Source organism: Heloderma suspectum, chromosome 6, assembly GCF_057233095.1.
Source record: "Heloderma suspectum isolate Gila_16-S chromosome 6, 16-S_ref, whole genome shotgun sequence".
NCBI classification, from domain to species: domain Eukaryota; kingdom Metazoa; phylum Chordata; class Lepidosauria; order Squamata; family Helodermatidae; genus Heloderma; species Heloderma suspectum.
This window is the reverse complement of record NC_139463.1, coordinates 125,747,953-125,774,525: the sequence shown is the minus strand read 5'-3', so window position 1 is coordinate 125,774,525 and position 26,573 is coordinate 125,747,953. Positions and strand designations below refer to the sequence as shown.

Genomic DNA, 26,573 nt, shown 5'->3' with positions numbered 1-26,573 from the left:
ATGCCCTGCTCTGGCTTCAAAGTGGCTGTCAAACTGAAAGTGTGGGGATGGGCAGAAAGAAGCTGGCCTCTCAAAGAAAACTGGTGGTTCTAGGAAGGACTGGAACTGCTAAAGCCTGCCCTCAACTCTCACCAGTAGCAGCCATTCCAGCAGACTGAGCTGAGCAAGGAAGAGCAGGGCCATTCCACCAGCCCCAAGGAATGAATTAATTTGTCTCCTCTCCCCTCCCTGATGTCAGGGACTGTCTTGTTTAATCAATTATATGTAAGCCACCCTGAGTCTTTCGGGGGAGGAGTGGCATAAAAATACTTCTTCCACATGGGATGGAATATACATGCTAGTTGTGAGCCCGGCCTATTGGAGCAAGTAGGAGGAGCAACCCAGGCAAGGATACCCTCCTCTGTTGTAGGAAAAATGAGTTTAGATTATCTGCAAGTGACAGCCTGAGGTTGGTGCTATTTTATTGTGTAATCAGTCAAATTTCAAAACACCCATGAAAGAGTATTAAGGTATATTTGCTACACAAAAATGTAGGCTTCTCACTGTTATGGCATCTCCAAAATTCAAGATTTCCTTTTTTATTAATCACAGAAATACTATTAATATTAACTACCAGTTAACAATAGACTGCTATTTATAGGAAAACAGTTCATTGCATTATATCAGCTTTCATCCAGTGCGTATGAAAATGAATTTTCCACCCAGCAAAATTGTGAGGTTAAAGAGAAATTTGTATAGACAAAAGACTTCCAGGGCGGAGTTAAGATTTTGATGCAAGAACCACAAAGAAAAGAAAAAAGTAACAGCCATAAGAGGGAAGGGGTGTAAAAATAACAAAAATTTAGATATTACATTTGCATGTTGAAGAACGTGTGTCCACAGGGGTGGAATAAATAGGATCAGGCTTTACGTTTGCTATACTGGCTAACAACAGAATCTAACATAGCCATTAATTCAATGACAAACGAACACTGGATATGCTTGAGATTTTAGATAGATTCCCCTCCTAGATAATGAAACTTGCAGTAGCCCTCGGTAAATATGCCACCCCCCTTTAATTTTTCTCTTTCGTATGATCTTTAAATCTTCTGCAGTGCTGTAGATCCTATACTGCAGCCACGTGGGCCAACAAAATGGCCATATGTCGTAGTGGCTGGCCTAAGACATTTTTCAGCAGGTCCCCCCACGCTCTAATGCTAGTAACCTGCTCTTGACAGTCCAGCTTCTTCAGAAGGGGGCTGGCTCTATGCTCATTACACTTTCCAAGACAGTCATCAAAGGGTGCTCTTGAGAGAGCTGTGTTATTATGCTCCTCTCAAGCTCAGCCTGTTGCAAGAAAAGAGATGCTGTGTGGGGTGTACGTTCATGTAGGAGAAGGCTATCAGTGGCTACTAGTCCTGATGGCTATGTGCTACCTCCAGAATCAGAGGCAGTATGCACCCCAGTGGCTGGGGAACATGGGCAGGAGGGTGCTGTTACACTCCTGTCCTGCTTGTGGGTTCCCAGTCAACAGTTGATTGGCCACTGTGTGAACAGAATGCTGGAACAGATGGTCCCTTGACCTGATCCAGCATGGCTCTTCTTCTGTTCTTCTGTAGAGCCATCAAGTGAGCACAACAAGCACACTGATATTCTTCAAGTTTATTTATTTTTTTAAAAATCCTATACACTATGAAATTAACAGAATGCTTGTCTTCTACAGGACCAAGTCAGGTCTAGCACTACATTCACCAAATTTTCCAGCTTTGCTAACCATCAAAGTCCTCTTTAATAGGGGTGCAGCCAGAGAAGAAGCCGCTCGTACTGTTCAGCACTCGCTTCCTCCTCTTCTTCACAGCTGGCTGTGGATTTTCACCAACCTCCAAGTTACCCAGGGCAAAGAATGAGGTTGTGCTGTTCTTGGGGGGCAAATTCTCTTGCTCAGTTTCCTCCAGGACCTAGTTGGGGTGGGGGGCAGGGAGAGGAGACATCAGTCACACAGGCTGAGATGCAACTTTTGTTTCACAGTCTATGAATCCCACCCTGTGGCTTTGGAGAAGAGCCCGCTATGAATTGGCTTGCATGCACATGCAGACATCTGAACAGATGTACTTCATCAGAAGCTGGAGGGAAGTGGGGATTCCCCCAAAAGCATCTGAAACAGGGTTACGCCCTGTGTGCATGTGCAAGGGAGCAACTGTGAGTAACCTGCTTCCTAAAAATCCAGTTGTGCCTGTCTCAGGACTGTCCATCACAGTTCTATGATACAGAATTCAAGATTGGAAAGAAATGCCAGCTGCCCACAGGGTGGGCAGGATCAAGGATTTCAACAATGCAAAAACTCAGCCGATGGAGGGGCACCAATAAATGTGTATCTTGTTAGTTGGCATGACATAAGCTCATTTGCATCTCTTTGTGCGTCTGAAACATGTTGAATGACAAACTGCATAGGTGGCAGAATGCAGCATTTTATTTCAGCCTTCTTTTTCAGAAACTGGGTGAATGGAAGTGACTATTTACCAAATAGTAACTTACCAGGGTGTATATGTAACCACTTGATAAGCTGATCATCTGACTTGTCCGGCCAAGTGATGAGGAAGGCGGCCCATTTGTCCATATAAATGACCCTATACCCCCAGCCAAGAATGCACTGTATTTCGCCATAGGATGCCCTATTCATTAATCTCTTCTCCCCATGATTGTTATTTCAAGTACGCATTTTGTGAAAAAATCATAGCCACTTGGCTAGCTTACCAAGTAGTTATTATTCTCACTCTCTCTCATACATACACACATGCACGCACCCTGCCCATTGTCAGCTACCCCTTGGTAAACGGTTGACTATACTCACCCATTTGTTACCCCCTTACCGGAGCCAGATGACTGTGATCTCAATGACCACTCCACACAAGTCCCCCAATGCCTCCCCACCCTCAAAGCCAAACCAGAACCTGCTATTTCAATTCCACCTGCGTCTCTGTGGTCCTCGTACCTTCCTGGTAGGGGTGATAGCTGGAGGCTCAAAGAAAGTGTCTCCTCCGGTCACCAGAGTGGGATCTTCAAGGTTGAAAGCGCTGTCCTTGGGATCTCCCACCTGCTCATCCAGGAGGGTCCCCTCCTAAGTGGAAAAAGCATGATGCACAGTCAGTCTGGATTGTGCTTGACCCAGTTCAATACATGGCACCTGCTCTGACATGTATTTTACTTATTTCAACACGTGTACGTATACCTCCCACTCAACGTAGTCCATGGGGCAACTGACAAAATTTAGCGACACTAAAACCTAATCAAATAGATTAAAAACCCTGCCACAGAACAAACTAAAAAAAACAAATAAAACAAGTGAAGCTACACCAGAATGGGCACCGGAGTCCTGCCAAGTCCGGCATTCTCAGTGACTGCCCCATGACACCAAAGCGCCCTTCCCCTGGAGTCCTGCCAAGGTACCACAACCACGCAGAAGCTGGACTTGCCTTAGCAGGGACTTCGGCATGTCATGTTTTATCTGATTTAATGTTCAGAAAGGACATGCGTGCCTGAAGCTCCAAACTCCAACCAGGGCACGTCCATCTCAAAGAGAGTTCATCTCCATCTTTGGGAGATACAGGATACAGAACTGGAGAGAACCCAAAGGCACTAAAACTCACACAAGCTAGATCCCAGCATGCAACAGTTATGCCCTGCTGAGAGGAGTGTGCAGAGCAAGTGGCCCCAGAGGACCCATGTGGATGAGGGAGAGCACTCCCCACAGGGGGAGGCAAACCCGCGCAGAACTGCTGCGTGTGGGGGAGAGTTATGCCACTCGCTCCTACAGACACGGGGCAACACGTTTTTAAATATGAAGCAGTTCTAAACACGCCACAGATGGCAGAAAAGGCATTTCTTCACCATTCTCACACGTGAGGGAGTGCCTCCAAGAAGGCACCTCATGCATACACAGGTACCATCTTAGAACATGGGTTTATTTTTTTGTTCAAGACTTTTGATTTAGTCATGCGCAAATATGCAGAGAGTTTAATCAAATTAGCCCAATGGATTGATTGATCAGCTAAGATTTCTTTAAAGCTCATTTCAACAACTGCATCCCTCAAGGAGGCAGAGCAACATCACCCTCAGCCCCGCAAATCTGGACTTCCACCCTCTCAGAGCTGCTGGGTAGAACCTTCTGCTAGTTTGCTCTTGTAACTTTGCAACTCCTGCAGGATCTCAGTTGGGCAGGAGCTCCCCCTAATGTAACCGGTCTTGCCAACTGGGAGGCAGGGTAGGGCAGGCAGTTCCAGGTCACCTGCTACCCTGCAGAGGAAAAGAGAAGAGAAAAGCTGTACTGCCAGCAGCCACTCACCAAGACAGAGTTGTCCCGGTTTCGACATTTCTCAGACTCACAGCGACAGTCCTCTGAGCAGGCCAATTTTTGCTTGCGGCAGCCACACTGCTTGTTCCCACAGCGGCCTTTGCAGGTGCACTATGAAAGGAGAGCTTCATGAGAAGACTCCAAGCCCCCCTTACAAAGAGGCGCAGTAGTCCTGTGCACCCTCAGCAAAGTTTGCCTGCACAGTCTGTCCATTTCTGGGACTCACCCTATAAATGCCCCCTCATAGTGGATTGTGCCACAGAATGAAGACCTGGAGCTAGCTGGCACAGAACCGGGTGTCAGAAACCCAAGAGTCAGGAACTAAACTGAAAGCAATGGTGCTGGCAACGAACCCAGGACTGTCTCCTGAGGACCTGAGACTCCAAAGGAGGGGCAAGTGCAATTTGCCTAGGTTTTCCCCAGTTGTTGGAGTCAGTTATCCTGCAGGGCCTTCTTGTTCCTTCCCTGGGACATCAAGGCCTTCAGATTACTAACTCAGCTTGCTCAGTCTCCACTGAATCCTATTTTCCCACTTGCTGGATCCTGAGAATCCAGCAAGTTCTGCAAGAAGGGGAGGAGGATTTGCAGAAGTTCGTTAGAGGTACTCAGACAAGTTCAGCTGAACGGCTTTCAGTGCAGAAGGACGGGAATATCCCAACACAAATGCAGTGATGCTCAGTGAGAGGGCTTTAAAACTAAGAGGTGTAGGCAAACTCGTGGAGAAGGAGATCAATGGTTGTCAGTCTTGAGAGGTACATGGAACATCCATGTACAGAAGCAATCTACCTCAATATCTGTTGCCGGGGGGTGGGACAAAGGCGGAAGAGGACTGCTGCCCTCATGCCTGGCTTGTGAGCTCTTGGAGGCACCTGACTGACTACTGCTGGAAACAGGACACTGAACCCTGCGCACGTTGGCCTGGTCCAAAGCAATGCTTGCGTTTGCTCGCATGGCTCCTTCTGAATAGATTTCGGGGCTTATGAAATGCCGGTCGCTTCCCCATGGCAATCATACCCCCAAAATGTTCTTCTTGATGGCTTTGGAGATTCTGGCTGGCACCCACTCAGCGTCTTCCATTTCTCCTCCTGACTCATCCAGTTCAGATGACAGGTCTTCCATCTCGGATGCAGGCCTCGCTGTTGTTTGCCTGCGGGGCTTCGGCTAAGACAAAAAAATAAGTATAAGTAGACAGCCACAGGAATTTATTGGGTTTGTGACTTTCAGGGTAATTAGTCTAGCCTAATGAGATGGGGAACATAGGCAGAGAGAAGGGTGCAACTTACTCCAGGCCAGAAGTGTTAACAAAGGCGGGAATTTTAACCCACACTTCCCAGATCTGAACGCAGCTCTCTAGCGATGTAAGACCTTCCCAGTTTGGGCCTGCGTTTTGCGATCAGGGATGAGCATGACCATTCTTTAAAAGTATTAAGGTAATGATGTGAAGTGTTTTGATTGTATTTCGAATAGTGACTCGACTTTAGGTTTGGGGCGATAGGGCCGGCTAACCGTGCAAACCATCTCCACTACATGCCTTGCCCCACAGAACACGCACCTTGGGTGGAATGTAATCGAAGGGAGACTCCGGGGTATCTGTGAGTGCTGGCTGGATGCTGCGGATCTTCTGGCCACTGGCAGCTTGAAGGATCCTCAGTTTCTGTGGGAGAGGAATATGGACTATCAGCTGTGCTGCATGGCGGGAGCAACGCCAGCTCCCCTGACAGGGGAAGCCATGCTCAGGCCTACCTGTTTGACAGCTTCAAGCTCCTCACAGAGCTCGTGGTCCTTCTCAAAGGCCTCCTTCATCTTGGCCAGCTCTTCGTCCTGTTCACAGAAGATGTGTCAAGTGCTGGTAAGATTTGAGATGGAGGAATCCCAGGTGCTGGATTGACCCCCACACCTCGGATTTTTGCAAGACCTGCCTCCTAAGTATGCAATGTGAGTGGACGTTATCCTAGCTCTGGCCTTTTTTTTTTTCCTGGTCTCGAGTTCCAGTGCTTGAAGTTACCAGTTTGTGGCCCATAGACTGCACCTGTTGCTTTAACAGCTCCAGGGCAGAAAGGAATTATGCAGGAACAGCAACTCCTGCTCTGGTAGTTCTCTAACCATCCAGTTTCACCTACCCTCTCTATTCTCCCTTCCCTTTAAATAAACAGGGACATTTATTTATTTCAGCCGACTGACTCCTTGCCTCCTCCCCCAGAAAACAAAGTCTTCCCCAGTGAGGAATCATCAGTATACAAGTCCTTCCTTTGCTCTTTTAGGAGGACAGCCTCCCTCCCACTGGAATGGTTGCAGATTATGCTGGAATATAGCTGCATCCTGGGGCAGGACCCGCCATGCTTGAAGATGCCCACCCGCTTTTACCTGGAACTTGAGGCGCTCCAGGAGTTGCTGCTCCCGTTCCGAAATGGAGGTCTCGAGCCTCTTCTCTGCTTCTTCTTTATGTTGTATCTGGCTGAGCAGATAGAGAACCTAGAAAGGGGAGGGGAAGAGACAATACTGTAGAGTTGGCAAAGTTTGGAGAGAGGGGGACATTCTACCAGGCTGCGCACTTGACATTTATGCAGTAAGTGCAAATACATTAAAATAAGCAGTACTCCCCCAGCCCCATACAGCTGAATTTCATCAGCAAGTCAGCCAAGACGAGACATCCTGAGGTGCTTCTGGAAGAGACTCTGGATTTCACCAGCCTTAAGAGAAGGGAGTGCTATACACCCCTGGTGTCTTTACTAAGCACAGGTGGCAACCTCAATGCATCCTCCCCTGCTTTTCCTTCACCTCCATCTTCCTCCCCCTTGTCAAGTTTTAGACTGTAACCTCTTTGGGACAGGGATGGTGTTATATAAACAATTCCTGGTCAGGCCATTTCAGGACACAGGGGACTATATTGGGCTCTGGTGGAATCAGAGAGCCAGTGTGGTGTAGTGGCAAGAGTGTTGGACTAGGAGCTGGGAGATCCGGGTTCTAGTCCCCACTCAGCCATGGGAGTTCACTGGGTGACTTTGGGCCAGTCACAGACTCTCAGCCCACCCCACCCCACAGGGATGTTGTTGTGAGGATAAAATGGAGAGGAGGAGGATAATGTAAGCCGCCTTGGGTTCCTTGCAAGAGGAAAAAAGGCAGGGTATAAATGCAATCAATCAATCAATCAATCAATCAGACCCAGAATGACAAATGGGGAACATCGGCCTCCAATTGCTTATCGTCAAGGGCAGCCCTGCAGGATAACTGGCTAAACCACTCAGGTTGCCCAAGCCACAAACGGGAATCGGAAAGCCTGAACTAGGCAAGGAGGTTCACAGTGACTTGCCAAAAGCTTATGGTTGTGAGAAGCCTCTTAGCTCCCACACTAGGCTACTGCTATGGAGTTCGAAACGACGATAGATCCAGAAACATCCCAAGTCCACAGATTTGACAAGAGCAGCTGAATCACCTTTCAAGGCTCCACTTCTCCACAGCTATGGAGAAGTGCATGCAAGTTGTTAATCAGGGCAACACTGATAATACTGGTCACCGTTCCCTCTAACAAGAGATTGTGCCAAGCCAACATATGCGAGGCTGTGCACAGACAAAAACTAGCATGGGAAAATTAAGTTAAAAGTGCCACCAACCTGTTTACAAGCAAACTTTGCAGTAAGTAAAGCTAGAGTGGTGACCAACTGTATTAAAAGAAGTTTTAAGTCTCCAAAGGATAAGGATTGTTGTCTTCAGTCCACCAATGGGCACAGTTAAGCCGTTTTTCAAGTCACTGCGGCTTTTAATGGCAGGTTATACCTTCTCTTGATGCTCCTGCTCCAGCTGGACTAGCCGACTCTCGTGTTCCACTTCCATTTCAGCCACCGTTTTTCGCTCTTCCAGAAGCATTTTATGCATGTCAGCACAAGTGGATTTGCTCTGCTGAAGGCGGTTCTCTAGTTTCCCGTCCTCTACTTTGGAGGAAACCAGCTTCAAAAAAACCAAACACAAAACAAAGGGCGATGTTAAAGAATGTTCTGCTGAGGAATTTGCATTTTGCCTATTGGTATTTTGTTCAGCACATGAGGTATGAACCAACCCTGAATGCTGGCTTAGATACACTTGGCTGCCAATGAGGGCCAGAAACAAGCAGTAACCCCCCCAGCTTGTTAACCTCATCCTCTTAAGTCGCAGGAACCTAGGAAGCTGCCGTGTACTCAGTCAGACCCTTGGGCCGTCTAGTCCAGTATTGTTGACACTGACTGGCAGCAGCTCCCCCGAGTTTCAGGCAGGATTCCTCCCCAGCCCTTCCTGAAGATGCTGGGGATTGAATCTGGGGCCTTCTGCATACAAAGCAAGGTCTCTGCCACTGAGTTACAGGCCCTCCCTGGGTGCCAGGTTGTCACATCTGGGGCAAGCCATGTAATGCAGCAGTGCCCCTTCCTCCCCCACCCCTTATTCTGAAGGCTCAAGCCCCTCCTTCCATTTCAAAGCTGTTTCCTCCTCATTCCCATCCCTCTGCTCTGCTGCCACTCAGCCTTACTTCACCAATCAGGTACTTGATGGCACACTTGGCTTCCGGAATGGTGGCGATGCTTTCCCAGCGCTGCTTGGTGCGGTCTCCAGTGTCTGCGTCCAGCAGCTTCTGCTGCAGATCAGCAATCTGGGCACTCCTTTGGAAAAAGCAATCACATCAGTTCATTGCATATTTGTTAGCAGAGCAGACCATGTGGAGAATAAGGCTACTCTTTGCTCCCTGTTTGTTTGAGGAGGTGAAACATCGGCATGTGCCAGATGCTCCCTCTCTCTAGGCAGTTCCTATTGACTATGGAAGAAGATGATCTGGACTTCCACCCCAACAAGGAGAAGCAAACATTAAGTGTCCTCTCCCAAATGCTCTCTTTTATGATGGAAGATAGATGGAACAGCTCATAACGGCTCAGCTGGAATGCTTGTGGCATAGTTTTGAGGATTTTTACAGCCTTGAACACCTGGAACTTGAACAAACGATAAGGCGAGAGGAATCAAGGGATTCTGCCAGGAATGCCACACTTTATAAATAATTCTAAGTGCACAGAATGACAAAAAAGAGTGGCCCTCATCATGGGTCTCCAGTGTATACGTCACTGCGGTTTGCTCCCTACACGTTTTAATGATTTGAAGCACAATATAGATGGAACTTGACCTAGACAAACCCCATTCAGATCAACGGGTTCAGCACCAGAGCATGGGGTGGCTCAGTATTATTAGCAAAAACCTCTCACACCACCCTTCCTGACAATCTCCTCTCAACAGCACTTTGCTCCCACTGCATGTTCCCAGCATGAGGATGGGGCTGGACTTTGCTGTCCCCCCCGGCCGCCGAAATAGCCGCAGCTGAGCTTTCACGTAAGAGTTTAAGAACACACAGAGGAATACTATGCAGCAAGAGAGCATAGTTAAAACTATGGAATTTGCTACCAAAAGATGTGGCGATGGTTACTGAGGTAGATGGCTATAAATGGGGATTAGACAAAAGTCATGGGCTACATGGGTCTTAAGAGCCCTGCTGGATCAGATCCTATTTATGTTCTTAACTCTGTGGCTTTGCTCTTCTGGAAATCAGAACAATGCCATACCTGAGCTCCATCTCTGTTTCCAGGCTGTCTATTTGCTTGGTGATGGAATGGTTCGTTTCTACAGCTTTGTGCGAGAATGTGCGCCTCTGGGAGGAATTATGGGAAGGAAAAAATGATAAGAGCAGAAGCTCCCCAAGGGGAGGTCAGCCTAAGTTCAGAAGTAACACCTTAAACTAAGAAAAGCATCAATGATAGTCTCTAGGGAGACAAGTCTGTAACTTTCCCCTCTTGGAAAACTGAAAGGGGATTAATAATAGTGGGAAAGCAAAACTCGCCTCTGGAAGTGCTGCCTTCAGAGGTGGGGGGAGGAGCCACCCATCCCAAGATGCCCCCCTCAAAGCAAGGAAAGTCCAGCCCCGGATTAGAACACAAGATGCCCCGCTCCTCTGGACTACTCTCTCAGCCTCAGCCTGCATCACAGCGTTGCTCACCTTATATTTTGAGGGAAGATTCTCCCCAGCATCCCGCTTCTCTTTAAGAGACGCTATCTCCTGCGCCAAGGTTTTTCGGTCTTCCAGAAGGTCACTGAGGTGGCGCCGAGCCTCTTCTATACTAACCAGGACCTCGACTTCGTTCGCAAGCCAGCTCTGGACAAGAAGGGAGCCCAGTTACAGCAAAGGGTCTTCAGATGCTTCCCCATGGCCTCCGGAGTCACCTGGGACATGCCTGGAAAGAGCCCATGGGCTAACTCTGCCTTATCCTGACCCTCCTCTGCTCTTGTGTCTCTCTTCCCAGAATAAGCCAACTATACCACTGAGAATCTGTTTCCTACCTAGGCAGAAACAAGGTTAGAAAACTGGTCACATAGCCCCACCTTCACCCGAGCAGCAATTCCTTCGATGCCTCGGTTTTGGTTCTCTTTCCGCTTATCGGCAGCTTCTCGCTGTTTCTGCAGAGCATCCTTCAAGCGTTTGTTAGCAGCAGCAGCCTACAAAAGTGGTGTAGAAGTTGGAGTAGGCCCTGACACATCTGGGCTCAAACCCCTCGGCTAAGCCACGAAGCTTAGAACAGTCACTCTCTGTTGGTCTCATCTACGGCACAGGGTTTTTAGGAGGATTAAGGGCAGGAAGGTGGAGGGGGAAGAACCATGGACACCATCTTGGATAAAATCGTAGTAGTAGTAATAGTAGTAATAATAATAATAATAAAGGGGATACTTAATGTTCTGCCACCCATCCACAAGCGAGAAATCTGCATTCTAAAACACGGTTTACAACAAAGGCTCTAAGCCAGCATAGCTGAGGAAGAAAGCTCTAAGCATGTACTTGGTAAGGGATGAGGGACAGAGCTCTCTTCCTCTACCTACTCTTCCATTGATCTGTAAACTATGCAAGGCCTTCCTGTAAAGTTAGCATTTAAAACCACCAATCTTGGAAGCACAGGAACACAGGAAGCGGCCTTATACTGAGTCACACTATGGGTCCATCTAGGTCAGTATTGTCGATACTGGTTGGCAGCAGCTCTCCGGGGTTTCAGGCAGGAATTCTTCTAGCCCTGCCTGGAGATGCTGGGGACTGAACCTGGGACCTTCTGCATGCCAAGCAGTGGCTCTACCACTGCGGTGCGGTCCCTCCCCTCACTCAGAATGAAGCAAAGTTAAGCCACGCACACACTATTTAACGCAACTGATTCTATGCACAGAGCTGGAATCCTTGACACAGTTGTAAGACAGAGGTCTTTCTATACCATCACACGCCCCACCCTCTTCTGATTTACAGCATCACAGGATCCTAATCTTGGAAGCCACTCCCCATATCTGCCCAAGCATTCCAAGATTCAGCCTGCCTAACCACTATAGATTATTTTTTAAAACTGTGAGACTTTGGAAGGGGGAAGGGAAAGAAAGGCTTGTCCATGACCCCTCACCTCCTCTGCTTTCCTCCGGAGGACAGTGGCTTGCTTTTGGAAGTCTTGCTCCAGCTTGACAAGTTCATATTGCCTCTTGCGGTCCTGAAAATGAGAGAAGAGCAGTAGTGCCTGACTTTTTCCAGTACCCTGCCTTCTTCAGCTTGGCTTTCAGCAAGCAAGATAAAGGTTTGTGTCTAACCATAGCAATGAGCTGCTCCTGCCTGCACTCAAACTTGGCAAGGCTTGTGACTCACTTTGATAAAGAGAGGCATAAAATACAAATTATCAGTCTTCCTGAAACCTCATCTAGTCATTTGAAATGCTTCGAAATCAGAATCCATACAACCCAATTTCAAGTGATCACTGGAGAATATTCAAGTTCAGATGAAAATCAAATTCAGTATTTGCCATTTATTGTTGACTGTACCATCTTTTCTGTGCAGCAAAATAAAAAATAAAAAGGAGAACAGCACCAAAAAGTAGAGTAAACCAAGTGGAGGAAATCTCTTCTGTGCCATGGTAGAGTTTTTTTCAAAATTAACCCAATGCATTCCTGGCATAAACCTCTTATTGAACGGCACTGTAAAGACTTCGACATAAATAATCAACATCCTTGCAATGAGGAGAGATAGTCTGGCTCCTTATATCTCAAAGATGCTGTCCTGTAGCTAAACTTACCCGTTCCTTCAGCTGGATAACTTCCTTGTCCTTCTGCTGCTTCCACTGCCTAAATTTCTCAGCATCATCTTTCATCTGACGTATGAGCTGAACACGCTGGTTTTTCATTGCCTATAAGAGGAACAAAAGAAAAAGAGGCAAGGGATGAGAATTTGCACAGCATGTGGTCTGAACAAACATTAAGATAGACTCTCAGAAGCACTCTCCTTCTGAAAATATGAAGGGTACAAGCTCAAGTTTTGAGGACTTTAGGAAATTATCCCCATTTCTAAAGGTTTTGGTGAGAACAGGGGAACTTGAAGTCTTACCGTCCTCCAAGTTCATCAAGATACTTCTGTACAGCTTTTGGGAACCTATGATAGTCTCAATAATCTCATTAAAACTTAAACTGAGAAGTTTTAATGAGATTATTGGGACTATTGGGAGCTAGAAATATTTCTAGCTCTGACGACTGAAGGAGCAAATCCGCAAACATTTGTATTTTTTTTGTTACACAACAGTTAAGAAACATTATGGTGGGCAGAATCAGAATTTATTGCTTTCCTATTATGTCATGAGTTTTTGAAACACACAGTTGAATTACACAGCTACAGTTATTCACAAACACAAACCAATGCAATCCCAATCTTGAAAACCTTTGGCTGTTTCTCCCCCTGCCCCATTATCCCTTTCACTGAAACTCTGGCATCATATACCCGGATCTCCTGGTTCAGTTTGCACACTGTCTGCTCGCTGGATTCCTTCATCTTCAGAAGCTTTGACTGCTCCTTCAGTTTCTTCTTCAGATCTGTCATTTCTCCTTCCAGCTCCTGAAGTCGTTTCCTACGGCGTTCACTCAGCCTGAAAGGACAGCGTAGCTCTGTGACCACAAGCTCAAGAGGCCTTCCAGATCAATGGCCTCTTCTCTTCCCTGTGGGCCACTACCCCCCAACCCCCAAATATGTGCCTCTCACTTTGCTTGACTGACATCCTTCTTTGTCATATGAAGTGCTAGGACCAGGTCTTCTTTCTCCTTCTGCAGTTTGGCAACCTCCCCTTCTAGGTCCTTGATGTTGGTCTTGATTTAAAAACACAGACATTTCTCAGCATCCTTTCATCTGTACTCAAATTTCAAAACAAGCTGCTAAAAACCTGTAGCCAGATGGAGCGCTATTTCCTTCCTTTAGGCTGCACTTCTACTAGAGAAAGGGGTGGGTGGAGAGATTTGCTATCCGTGGCTTGCAAGGCACCTGATGTGGAAGCCCACTGGGTATAACTGTACATCCCTTCTGGTCAGCAGCCATTACCTGGTACTGGCACTGTATGGGCTCCAGCTGGCTGTCGTTCTGAGACATTTTCTTAGCCAGGGCCTCTTTCAGAGCCAGGGCCCTGTTGAGCTCCAGCAGCTCTTTCGACATCTGGGCCTGGTGGAGCGCATGCTGCGTGGCGTATTCCTCAGAGGATCGTTGTGCATCCAGGTCACCTTCTGAAGCCTGGAAGAGAGAAAGAGAGAACTGTTAACATAACCAGGAAACCACGGTCAAAACAGGAGGACTCTCTGCAACTAAAACAATGCACAGCAGCAACATAGCAGGTGTTCACTGTGGCTATTTCGGCAGCATCTTCACTGGACCAAAGACAGCCTGCTACTGATTGCTAGTTTACTGCTGTCTCCATGGAGCAGGGGTGCACAACCTTTTTGGACCAGGGTTGCGTGTGATGCTGGCTTGGGGGTCAAGCACATGCACCCCCCCCCCCCCCAGTGATCCTGATCCTGTTAAATGTAAAGGGGATGAATTTAACAGATGTGGCCTGCGTGGTCTATTTGGACAATGCTGGAGGTGGAACCAGAGTTGGGTCTCCGCCTCACTGCAGAACTTACTGAGTACCTAATGGCTGCCACAGAACTTCCAGTACTGGTGCCCCTCCCCACAAATCTTACACAACTATGTTTGTTACTCGCAAAGTCTCTTTGAGTTAAAAAGCGGTGTACACTCTGACAACCCTGTAAGATGCGCTGCTATTAAGTCCTAGCTACAAATGGAGGACTAAGGCCAAGAGAAAGCTAGTTATTCCAGGGTTGCAAAGGTAAACATAGAGGTAGGACTTGAACCCAGATCCAACCATTCACCAAGAGGCCTCTTACTTACAGCACTAGAATCCTGATCAGATGTGTCCATGTCAGCAACACCAGCAGCATTTTCATTCTGCAGAGGAAACAAGGTTTAGCCTGGCATCACAAAAAGTTCCGGCAACCTGCGGATTGCGTAATTAGAATTTCGTAATTAGAAACCTCATGTATTCTGAACACCAGCAAGATCTGGCCCAGAATAAAAGATGTTGCTTTCGCCATTTTGAACCTCTCCAGGAGCCACTTCAGAGGAGGTCACAATGCTCAATATTCCAAGAGCCCCCAAGAAAGTGGGAAGGCAGCAAAAGCAATGGATTCTGTAAGCCACAGAAACACCCGCATTCTCCAAGAGGACTCTTACCGGCAACTGGGCGATCACTTGCTGCAGATGGCAAACCAATTCCAGATGCTCTTTCAATTCTTGGTCCTCCAGAGTGTCAAGCAGCTTCCGAAGATCGAGTTTCAAGCTGAAATTCAGTCACACAAGAATGCATTTGCAAGTCTGAGTAAGTTTTATGCCATGCAGATCCATGACTGAAAAGGTCTCATCCTGCACGACTTACACTCGCTCATTTATTCCTACCTCCCCTGTGGACATTCTTCCTCCAACCAACAGAGCAGTAAGGACCAGCAGATGCAGGGATAAGTGGCTATCAGCTAGACCATGCAACAACAGTTCTTAGCTTTTGCAGCCAATTCTCATGCCTGAGAAACAGGTCCAGACAACACACAGTCTTGCTTCCCATATTTTAGATAGAGTCAGACCCATGCCAATCGCTCTACGTTTCAAACAGTTCCACGTGTGCAGAGCAGGTACTTACGCAGCATGGTGCTGAAGCTCCTCTAGCTTCATGCTGGTCTTTTCGTTCTGCTGCTCTGTCTACAGAAAGTGGGAAGCAGGTTATGAAGTATGAGTGCGCTTCAGTTGTGCGTTAACGGTAGGACTCCTTTGACTAGGAGGTGACCAAGTGGTCGCTTTGGATCAGGGGGACTGCAGATCATTCTTCGATACATGCTACTAAACATAAGGGAGTAGCAGCGTGCCTGGCACTACAAAGCATACAGAGGCGTCTGCACCCAATAGGGTGTGCAATCTAGGAAGGAAAGGCCAAAGGAAAGGGTCCCAATAAAAAACACACAGCAAAGATAGAAACCTGATAATGCTGAGCACATAAAAGCCAGACATTTAGTATTTCCCACCGAATCCATGAACAAGGCTAACACCTAAAAAACACAGGCCTCCTAAAACGTTGTTTTAGAAACTATTGAAGACGTTTGAGCCAGGCCTGCTGGCTGTGTTTTTGGAAATGGAGTAACCCTTTCCTGTTTTAACCCTCACTGGCAGGAAGGAAATCATGTTTAGGCCCAGAAAGATGAGTTTTTCCTATCTGTAGTCTTACCATAATGATCCTTTCCAGCATCTGGGCGATCTGACCTGCTGCTTCACTCAGGCCACGGCTTAGCTTTTCATTCTCTTCGATAAGGGAGTGGTTTCTCTCCATCAGAGACTGCAGGTTATTGGAGGGCTCGCCACTAAGGTTAAGCAGAAAGTTTATGCATTAGCAGTCGCCCTCCTCCCCATGACAATTGATCAGTGATTCTAGAACAGAGAAGCTGGATTCCTGAAAGGAATGCAAGTGGTACAGGAGAAGATCCTCGGAAGCTGGAAATACGTTAATGTTCTCTCCACTATTCACCTAACTATAGGATATTCTACTCCTAGTAATATATGCATGGCAGGACTCCTGCGGGGTCCACAATTGCCACCGGCAAGCACAATCTTTTAGCTTGGCAAGAGCCCCTGCTCTTCTCCAAATCTTAAAGGAAGGAGTGGGCTCTCCCTGAGTCTCAGACACACTGGGAAAGTAGCAAATCATCTTCCTGCTTTCTGAGTGTCTCCAAAACTAAGGCAACAAAAGGGCAAGACCCTTGCTCCCGCTCCCCGACCAGAACTGGAAAGGAAGCTGCGATCCTTGTCCCCACAGTGGCACTGGGCCTTGGAAGCATTGAGAGTGCCTCCAAAGGTCAGCATGACATCCAATAAAAGACCCCCACCCTGTTCTTTCTGCTTAGAGATCTTAAAACATGTGCAAATTCTGGCTGCCTACCAAAACAACTCTGGATTATTCCCTTTTGCTCACACAGTGGATTACACATTCTTTATGAAACAAGAAAGGCCCTGCATGGAGAGTGGATAATCTGAGCCACACCGATAGGACAGCAAGGAAGGCAGAAGACAGAATCAGATGCAGGCCACCGAAAAGGGTGGGCCAACTTACAGAGCCACAGAAGAGGGGAAGCTGCCATGCCTCAAGGAGAGCACAACGGGTGTGGGGTTTTGAAGCTTGTCTTTTAGAGGAATGGGAACATGACAGAAAGCAAGACACAAATGAATACGAAGTAGCAGGCCAGAAGCAAGAGAAGCTTGAAAAACTGCAAAGAATGAGTAGTGTGGCATCATTAGGCTGTGTTTCTATGCAGAGGTGGCTGCTATTCTGATTTATGGGTTTAAGACTGAGATACACATCCCACTGACAAAATTCAAAGTCAAGCAGAATTTGGATGTTTATTCTTTGCCTGTGGGATTGTTTACCACAAACTCCTGTCCTATTTAGGATTCAGTTTTCCAACAACATCCTCCCAATACAAACCTTGAAGGCCAAACAAAGCTTTTACTTTCAAGTCTGCACTGGCTGCACCTTGTAGAAAATTTTGCTGCAAACCTGGCCAGTATAAGTATTGGTGCAATCAAGTTTACCGAAAGAAAAAAGAGAGCATGACTTTTTTTTTTTAAACACCACTGAATAGATAACATAACAAACTAAAAAACCACCCCCATCCCAAGCCAACAGGTGCAGTTGACTGGCATTTCTTACCCAATAGACACCGGAAGCGTCCCTCCATGAGCCTGTAGCAATAAAACCTGCAGCTCTTGGACCTGGGAGAGAGGCAGTGGTTACTTTTAACTTTGTATCTTGCCATTTCTACAAGCCTAAGAACATTGTATGTCTGTGGCAGCTGTTCCAGTAAACATCAAGTTCAGTAAACATTCAGCAGACACTGAAGCCATATACATCCCTACAGCCTGCTCCCCTACTCCAGTCTAGTGGCCCACAGACACACAGAGCACTGAGTACCTGCAGCCTTAGCTGGCGGATTTCTGCAGCCTGGGGGTCAATATTCACTATTGGCTTGTTCTTTATTTTTCTAGCCCTGTCGGCATAGCGAAGGGTGTTCAAAGTCTCTTCAAGGTTGGAATCTGCTGGGCTCACACAGGCGATCATAAGGGTATGACTATTGCCTCCCAAGGAATCTGAAGAATGAAACAGAAGCAGGAGCAACAGCTTAGGTTAGAAAAAGAGAAAGAAACACTTCACACCTTTGGAGAAGGTTTTCAGAGGCACAAGATGACCCCCAGTGGGCTTTGTGTTCCACTCTTACCTTGCAAAAGGCGTGTTAGCTTGGAATCCCTATAAGGTACAAAGTTGCCCTTCTTCGTTTCATCCCCAAGAGCACTGATGACATTCCCCAAACAGAGGAGTCCTTTGTTGATATTGATCCCTGCACACAAACACAAACAAAACCAAACAGGCAGGGGGAGGGATAGAAGTTCCCAGGTAAAACTTCTTAGCCTTTCATTAAGAAGAAACAAAAGCCTGGAGAAGCATGAAGTGAAATGTTCACCCCCATGAAAGAGGCAACACTGGATATTCACAAAATTCATTTCAGCTAAATGCTAGGAGGGCCATGTAAACAGTCTTACATTTAGGCAGGCCTGAACAACTATATTCTTGGCTTACCACTAGTCAGAAACAAGGACTATTCCTCCGTAAAAGTAAGGATTTCTAAAACCCAAGAGATGGTTGCACCCAGAAGTTCCACTATCAACACAACAAACCCACATCGCTATCTTACCTTCCCGTAGTCGATCACCTTCTGCTTTGGTCTTCTTTTGCCTTTCAGAACCAGCAAGGTCTACGAGATGCAGTTTGGAACGAAAGCTGGTGTTCCTAAACCAGAAATAAGAGTTTCACTCACAACGCAGTGAATGGAAAAGGTTGACACTATAACAATAGTCATTCAACGGGTAGCATTTCAAATATGCAAAGCGATCGCCCGACAGCTAGTCAGCAACTTTCAAGGTAATGTCTTCCTTGTCTTTCTACCTTTGAGCCAAGGTTCTGTCTTCCCTTCTCACAACATCCCTCCTCCCAAAGCAGTTCAGCCTAAAGGCGCCCCTACCCTGAAACCCAAACCTTCTTTCATCGCGCCAAATCTCGTCCTGTGAAAAGATCGGGGATCTGAACTCCTTTGCTTACATGTCACTCTTGCTTTTCTGCTCAATGGACATGGTGAAAATTGCATGAGAGCGTGAGGACTGGGTGTTCATAGCCGTGGCAGCCACCGTTCGGGAGTTGTTTCCCTGCTCCAGGCAGGAGACAGTTTCTTGGGCACTGATCACCACATGTTCTGTTAGTCCCACAATCTGGATTGGGAGAAGAGAGGGGGTGAAAGATGCTTTACCTGCCCTTGAGACTCTCCCTTCCTTTACTGAATCTTTTAAAAATCCTCCCAGGCTTCTATTTTGTCCAAGGCTTTAGCTAGGTGTTTCTCTGTACAATTGTAGGCAGGACCACCTGGATTAATCCCATAGCTTTACTAGTCTGCCTTCAAGCTCCAGGCATCAATAGCTAGGTTTAGAGATGTGCTGCCCCACACTAGTTATCATCTGGCTAAAGAGTCAGTTACAGAAATGGACAGGCTTACTTTGAGATAGAAGCAGAAGGGCATCTAGGTGAATTTAGCTGTTCAACATGCACAACAATGCAGGGAACTGAAAGAGAAGCCCTTCTGTTTAGGGAGAACAGCAAGGCAGCTAAGAGGAAAGCCAATCTGTTGCATCTGTGCTCCTCACTTTATGAGCTTTTGGGGCCAAAAGGCAGGACATACATTTTTATTTTAAACAGATTCTTATTTTATTCATTCATTCATTCAATTAAATTTCTTAATCGCCCATCTGACCAGTCACCCAGCTACTCTGGGCGATGTACAATAATACAAACAGTTTAAAAACAATAAAATTACACATTAAAAAGTCATTTTCCAAAATTTCCCTAACCCACCCCAAATGCCTGCCTGAACAACCAAGTTTTCAATGTGTGGCGGAAGCTCATTAAAGAGGGGGCATGGCGGAGTTCCCTACGGAGGGAGTTCCACAGAGTGGGGGCCACCACAGAGAAGCCTCTTTCCCTCGTCCTCACTAGCCTAGCTGTCCTGGCTGATGGGACAGAGAGAAGGCCATCTGAGGCTGATCTTGTTGAGCAGCCTGTCTGGTGTTGCTGGAGGCACTCCTTGAGATAAGCTGGGCCGGAACTGTATGGGGTTTTAAATGTCAAAACCAACACCTTGAATTTGGCCCAGAAAACAACTGGTAGGCAGTGCAACTCCTTCAGCACCGGAGTGATGTTATCACGCCGGCGACTGCCTTTAATCAGGCAAGCCGCTGCGTTCTGCACCAGCTGCAGCTTCCGAACCATCTTCAAGGGTAACCCCATGTCACAAGCCCCCCAAGCAAGTTGGGGGTAGCAATCTTGTGTGCATCCACCACAGAACAAGGCGTGATGCATTTGATACCACCGGCCTTACTTCAATGACAAGTTAGAGCCTATTCCCTAAAAGCAGCAAACAGAGAAATCCACCTTTATGCCTTCCTTGGGGTCTTCGCGGATGCTGATCTGAGATGTCCGCTCTTTGGCTGGTGCCAAGAGGTCCAAGATGTCCTCATTGTAGATCTGAAGGTATCAGAAGAGAAGCATAGATCACAAAAATCCAAACAAAACAGAAGAGGCAGCATAGAAAGAACAAGAGAAGGATAAAAGGTAGAGAAGGATAAAGGGTAGAGCAGACCTAAAAAAAAATCCAGCAAAAATGAAGGCTGTAATTTTATGCACACTCACTTGAGAGTAAACCCCACTGAGGACAATAGAATTTATTTTTAAGCTAACAGTTGCAGAATGAGTGCGGAAACCTCATTCAATTGCCATGGACTTTGACATTCTTGCCCTAAAGCAGCTAGAAGTGACAGCTTTGCAAGGGGACTGAGAATGGGGATGCTGAGCTCCACTGCAATCTATGGGGAGTTGGGAAAACTGTTCAGCACTGCCAAAGCCATCTTATGCACCCTGAGGGCAAAACTCAGAAACATTTACTCAGAAACCTTTACAAAACTCAGCAACATATCATGCTGAGATGGGCGCGTGCGCGCGCGCACACACTCACCCACCCACCCACACCCAAACACCCTATAAAAAGAAACTAACAGGATTTCCTTGTTTCAGAGTTAACAGTTAACTAGTCTGTTTTGGTAACTAGGAAAAGTGTCAAACCTGTCAATGATTAAAGTACTCTTGTTGTTCTAATAAGGGCAATGCTTTTAAAAATACTTGACTAGCCTATTGACTAACCCTTTTTTGATTGGTTCAAATGGCCAACCCTACACAGAGGAACCTGATTCCAGCCTCAACCAAACTCCTACCAATTATGGCCCTAAAGCAGGGATGGGGAACATGTAGCCCTCCAAATGTTGCTGGACTCCCATCAGCCCTAGCCAGCATAGCCAACAACAGGGCCACACGTTCCCCACCTCTGCCCTAAAGCTCAGATTTCAAAGTGCTGGATAAGCAATTCCTGACCCAATATAGCAACTTCTCTTAAACTCCAGTAATACTGAAAGCATAAATGGTATCTACCTCTAAATAGGAGACCTTCAAGGAAAACTTCCACTCTATCTTCTCTTTCATTTCTTGGAAGAGAAGCGTTATCACCCGGGGGATTACTCCGACGGCAGGATCATTCTCTTGGTCAGCTGTGTAGGCCCCTCCCATAGAATACGTCTTCCCGGATCCCGTCTGCCCATAGGCCAAAACGGTAGCATTGTACCCTATGCAAGAAAGACCAAAAAAGGAAGTAAGTGTCATCTGCATGAGTGCAACTGCCCCTGAAAACTGCAACTGCAACATCAAAAAACAAGAGAACTGTTTGCTTTGGAACTGTTTGTTTTTGGTTTACACAAAGGCAAATTTAATTAATACAGTGGGTGATTAATTAAAATTTCTTTAATTCACATTGGCATCCCTAATAATCAATAGAACAAGTGTGCACCAAAGGCCCCATTGGTCAAAACTGCCCCCTACTTATTCAGTTGATTATACTACAGCAGCCTTTTCCAACTGGGTGTCCTCCAGTTGTGATGGAGATGAGAGTTTTATCCCAAAGCATCTGAAGGGCATCAGGCTGGGGAAGGCTGAGCTAGCTGATTTCAAGCAAGCAGGTCCTCTTAAAACAGGGAAGGCTTTGTTAGGGGACAACTGAGCTGTCAATTTACTTGCCTCCATGATACCACCCTCCTACCGCAAATGTCCCCCAAACGTTCCGTCTCTACAGGCCCTCACCTTTGAAAATGCCCCTTACAAGGGGAGCAATGCAGGAACTGAACACCTCCTCTTGCTCAGCTGATGGGTCGAAAACATAATCATACGTGAATGGTTTGTCCTTGCCTAGAACTACCTGCAAGGAAGGAGGAGGAAGAGTGAGGGCTACTGTTTTGTCTATTGCATAAACAACTCTTCCGGCGTCTCATTCATAGCAGTATGAATCTCTCGCAACCACCAGGATAGCCATGTTATTTCAGAGCAAGTTAAAGTACACAGAAGGTCCCCAGAGGTACAATTATCCTTACCTGCTGCTCTCCAGGGATAAAAGACAAACACATTTGGCAGCCCTCCGCAAGTTCTTTAGGAACGAGCGGGCGGCATCTCAGTGCCACCCTCACAGGGATTAACCTGGTGTCTTCTTTTGACATTTTATATCACTATCTTCCTAAAAGTAAAAAAAAGAAAGTCACAGAACATTATTTCATGGGAAAACACCACCAGCCACGTTTTGTTCTAAGCCCAACATAACCATCAGCCAGCCGTACAACTGGGAGAACATCTTTGGCTTCAAACATATTAGCTACCGTGCTCAAGGAACCTTGGTGACTCCTAACAGGTTTTTCATTATACAAACAAATAGATTAAGGGCGCAATTCTATCCATATAGGTGGGCACCTCCGAACTTGGAGGGGACCGCCTATCCACAGCAAGGCAGGAGAAGCACGGAGGGGATCGTTCCCTCCATTCTTCTCCTGCCCTGCATTTTTGGTTAGACAGCTGATTGCGGCTGTCTAGCCACAGGAGGATGAAGCGGGGGAGGAGGCTGCTGTATGACACATCGGATGTGTCGTACAGGCATTTCCGCCCTTCCTGCCCTGGAATGCCCCCAGACACACCCCTTTTCGGCCGCTCCACGCTCCTCTTGCGAGCGCGGAGAATGGGGCTGTTCCGCGCTGCCTCTGAGGCAGCGTGGAAGTGGAGGGAGGTTGGTTCTCTGGGAACCGACCTCAGAGCACGGGCTCCAAGGTCGGTTCCCAGCTAACACAATATCCTATGGTCATTTAGCCGCTGTTTAGTGGCCATAGGATTGCTCCCTAAAAATCAAACCAGTATTGTGTATCTGGGCTTCTTATAAGCAGCACTGAACCAAATCAGAACAAAAAAGCAAAATACCATGTAGGAGCCAAGCCTGCTATCACACGCATAGGTACTTGTTTAGGAATAAGTCTTACTGAACTCAGTGGGCCATAACGTAAGAACAGACTCAGGGTACATCTGGTCCAGTATTCTGTTCACAGTGGCCAACCAGCTGCCTGTGGGAAGTTCACAAGTAGGACATGAGCGCAATAGCACTCCTGCTCCCAGCAACTGGTGCACATAGCAGACTGCCTCTGATACTGGAGGCAGCACAGAGGCATCAGAACTAGTAGCCATGGATAGCCTTAGACTCCATGAATCCAAGCCCCTTTCAAAGTCATCCAAATTGGTGGCCATCACTCCACCTTGTGGTAGCGAATTCCGTAGTTCATCTATTTGCTATGTGAAGTCCTTGTTCATTTTTTATTTATTTATTTCCTTACCCCCTTACATGCGATAGTCCAGGTATATCAAAAATTACAATAGGTTAACGCAGAAAATTATAGAATACATTGTTCACATAAACCAGAGGGGCCGATATGCTACAGGCAGAGTGTCATGAAGTTGAGTATTGCCAACATACCTAATAAACTGATATCAATCCATAGTAAATTTATCTTGTTTCCTACTTCCTTTCACCATTCGTAACTTATTTGTTAGCTTTTCTGTTAAGGCAATTTTCCAAACCCGGGCCCACCAAGCATCCCATGCGACTCCTCTTAAGTCCTTCCAAAATTGAGCAATAACCAGTCTAGCTGCCACCAACAAAAATCCAGCCAATGGCTTAGAGGAGCAATTTCTATTATTTCCCCAAAACACCCCCAAGAGTGCCAACTCCAGCGTTCTCTCCAATTGCTGTCCATGTATCTTATCAATTTCACCAAAGGCTGCAGTCTGCTTAACTTAGTTCTGCTTAACACCAGTTCTGCTATTACAGTTATAAATGGTATTCTCCCTCCCTATTTCTAATAGGCCATCTTTTTTGGGCAATGGAAACGAACATGAAGCATCAAGAACTAGAATGACATTTTGGGAAATGCTTAAAAGTGTTACGGATTGGATCCTGACTTAGTCATGCTTAGAGTAGACCCACTCATATCAATGGGAATTGAGCAACCAATGCAACACATATAAGCAACAATTTGTACTATCAACAAACTAATTCCTTAGCAATAAGACCTAGAAAAAAGTCTTAAAACAGTAGTAGGCTTATTAGTGTTTATACAGGGATAGATCCATAGCATCACAGAATAGAATCATAAGATAGTAGGGTTTGAAGGGGCCTATAAGACCATCGTGTCCAACCCCCAGCTCAGTGCAATTCAGACTGAGTTATCCTTGGAGTAGATCCACTGAAAGCCTGACTAAGTCTGGATCCAGCCCTACATAAACACTAAGGGGCGTATCCAATGTTAGTCCTACTTAGAGTAGACTTATTGAAATGAACGGGATTTGAGTAAGTTGCGACTAACTTAGCCTCATTCATTTCACTGGGTCTGCTCTAGACAGGACTAACATTGGATACTACCATAATCACACTACTAATATTAACAATGCAAACACTGCTTCTTTTCTCTTGAGGGTCTTGCTGTCCGATCTTGTTACCCCTGAATGAGTTTTGAGACCCAAACGTAGTATAGCCGACAGCGCGGGCTCGGGACCTGAGATACCCAGGTCCAAACCTTCACAAGCGGCCATGAAGCTTCCTGGGTGACTGTGGCGCCAGTCACCACCTCCTAGCCTGGACCTACACCACAGGGTTGTCGCCACGATAAAACGACTCAAACCCCTGCTCCAACCCTGAAGCAAACCAGGTGGACTTATTGGGGCCAGTCAGCACCATGTCCCCAGGCTAAGCCTACCTCACGGGGTTGCTGTCAGGATAAAGCAGGGGAGGGGGAGAAGAACCTTGCCCCAGGCATCTCGTAGGAAGGGCAGGCTATAAAAGAAGCAGTAGAAATGATGATGATGATACACTGGGCTTAGAATCATAGAATGGTAGGGTTGGAAGGGGCCTACAAGGCCATCGAGTCCAACCCCCTGCTCAATGCAGGAATCCACGTCAGAGCATCCCTGACAGATGGCTGTCCAGCCTCGTCTTGAACACCTCCAGTGTGGGAGAGCCCACCGCTTCCCTAGGTCATGGGTTCCATTGTCGTATTGCTCTAACAGTCAGGAAGTTTTTCCTGACATTCAGCCGGAATCTGGCTTCCTGTCACTTGAGCCCATTATTCCGTGTCCTGCACTCTGGGATGATCGAGAAGAGATCCTGGCCTTCCTCTCTGTGGCAACCTTCCAGGTCCTTGAAGAGCGCTATCCTGTCTCCCCTCAGTCTTCTCTTCTCAAGGCTAAACATGCCCAGTTCCTTCAGTCTCTCCTCACAGGGCTTTGTTTCCAGTCCCTGATCATCTTCGTTGCCGTCCTCTGAACCCTCTCCAGCTTGTCCGCATCCTTCTTAAAGTGCGGCGCCCAGAACTGGACACAGCACTCCAGGTGAGGCCTAACCAGTGCTGACTAGAGGGGAACTAGTACTTCCCGGGATTCGGAAGCCATGCTTCTATGAATGCAGCCCAAAAGAGCATTGGCCTTTTTCGCAGCCACAAAAAATCTGGCTGTATCCAGATTTAGTCACAGCAGACCCTTTTGAAAAGAATGGGGCTTATATCGGACTTACGTTGGATGCAAGCCATTATTATTGCGCTGTTGTTGTTATTAATTATTATTATTAATGAAAATAATAATTATTATTAATGATAATAATAATAATTATTAATGATAATAATAATTATTAATGATAATAATAATAATAATAATTAACAATAATAATAATAACCTCCCCCTCCCGCGAAAGGCGAGCTCGTAGAACCCTGAGGCGCTTCGGGGAGGCCCAGAATGGAGCGGAGCGGAGCGCCGAAGGCCAGCCCCCCCATGCCCCCCGAAATGCCCCCCGGCCGAAACAGCCCCCCCCCGACCGTTACCCCCTCAGCGCCGCCACTGACCCATCGAGCGCGCGGCCGCCTTCCCCTCCCCGGCCGGCCGGCCTGCCAGCCAGTCAAGCCCCTCGCGCCGCCGCCGCCCCTCTCGCAACTTACAACGTTCAAACGCGGCGCGCCAATCCGGCCAGGCGAGGGAAGGAGGCGGAGGGAAGAGCCGCAGGACGCAAGGCTACGCCGGGTGACGCCATGACGCTCGCCCACGTCCAGAGGTCGCCGTAGATCTATGCTGGCACAGAGTCACATACTTCCGAGGAAAGGGAGAGGCGGCTTGTTCCGGCTCACGGCTCGGCCCGCCCGCCGAAGGGGCTTCCGGCGGGCGGGCGGCCGGGCCTGCGCGCCGGCTGCCCAGGCCACAGGGCCGGGTCAGGGATGGGGGGGCGCCGTAGTTCACAACACCTGGGGGCAGCGGGCCGCCGCCTCCTGGGCTCCCTGCCTCTGCTTCCTTCCTTTCTTCTCCCCCGGAGAACT

The 26,573-nt window shown here is 47.3% G+C and overlaps 1 protein-coding gene across 3 annotated transcripts; it reads right to left on the bottom strand.

Moving 5' to 3' along the window:
* Window positions 1-431: 431 nt before the first annotated feature.
* KIF4A (kinesin family member 4A) lies at window positions 432-26,573 on the bottom strand. 3 transcript variants are annotated; one of them, XM_084806625.1, is made up of 31 exons: window positions 26,202-26,573; window positions 22,278-22,417; window positions 21,991-22,105; window positions 21,289-21,479; window positions 20,239-20,331; window positions 18,859-19,025; window positions 18,455-18,549; window positions 17,981-18,100; window positions 17,677-17,852; window positions 17,416-17,477; window positions 15,940-16,072; window positions 15,361-15,419; window positions 14,901-15,006; window positions 14,559-14,615; window positions 13,716-13,901; window positions 13,383-13,486; window positions 13,125-13,269; window positions 12,430-12,540; window positions 11,770-11,853; window positions 10,718-10,831; window positions 10,335-10,490; window positions 9,904-9,989; window positions 8,829-8,958; window positions 8,105-8,275; window positions 6,695-6,802; window positions 6,074-6,151; window positions 5,883-5,984; window positions 5,345-5,491; window positions 4,322-4,441; window positions 2,972-3,097; window positions 432-1,937 (listed from the first exon to the last, which is right to left on the bottom strand). In XM_084806625.1, the coding sequence occupies exons 2-31, from the start codon at window positions 22,398-22,400 to the stop codon at window positions 1,749-1,751; spliced, it is 3,654 nt and encodes a 1,217-aa protein (XP_084662751.1). In that variant the 5' UTR covers window positions 22,401-22,417; window positions 26,202-26,573; the 3' UTR covers window positions 432-1,748. The 3 variants fall into 3 exon arrangements, with proteins under 3 accessions (XP_084662751.1, XP_084662750.1, XP_084662752.1); XM_084806624.1 differs by having other exon boundaries at window positions 452-1,937; window positions 26,109-26,222; XM_084806626.1 differs by lacking the exons at window positions 432-1,937; window positions 2,972-3,097; window positions 4,322-4,441 and adding an exon at window positions 4,210-4,272 and having other exon boundaries at window positions 26,202-26,289.

What these genes read in the sequence shown, in the direction of transcription:
- KIF4A (XM_084806625.1), bottom strand. Translation starts at nt 22,400, where the DNA reads ATGTCAAAAGAAGACACCAGGTTAATCCCTGTGAGGGTGGCACTGAGA. An exon ending in TCCGCCAGCTAAGGCTGCAG is followed by an intron (nt 17,478 to 17,676) that starts GTACTCAGTGCT and finishes CCTCTCTCCCAG; the next exon opens with GTCCAAGAGCTGCAGGTTTT. An exon ending in TCAAGTACCTGATTGGTGAA is followed by an intron (nt 8,276 to 8,828) that starts GTAAGGCTGAGT and finishes GTTTTTTTGAAG; the next exon opens with CTGGTTTCCTCCAAAGTAGA.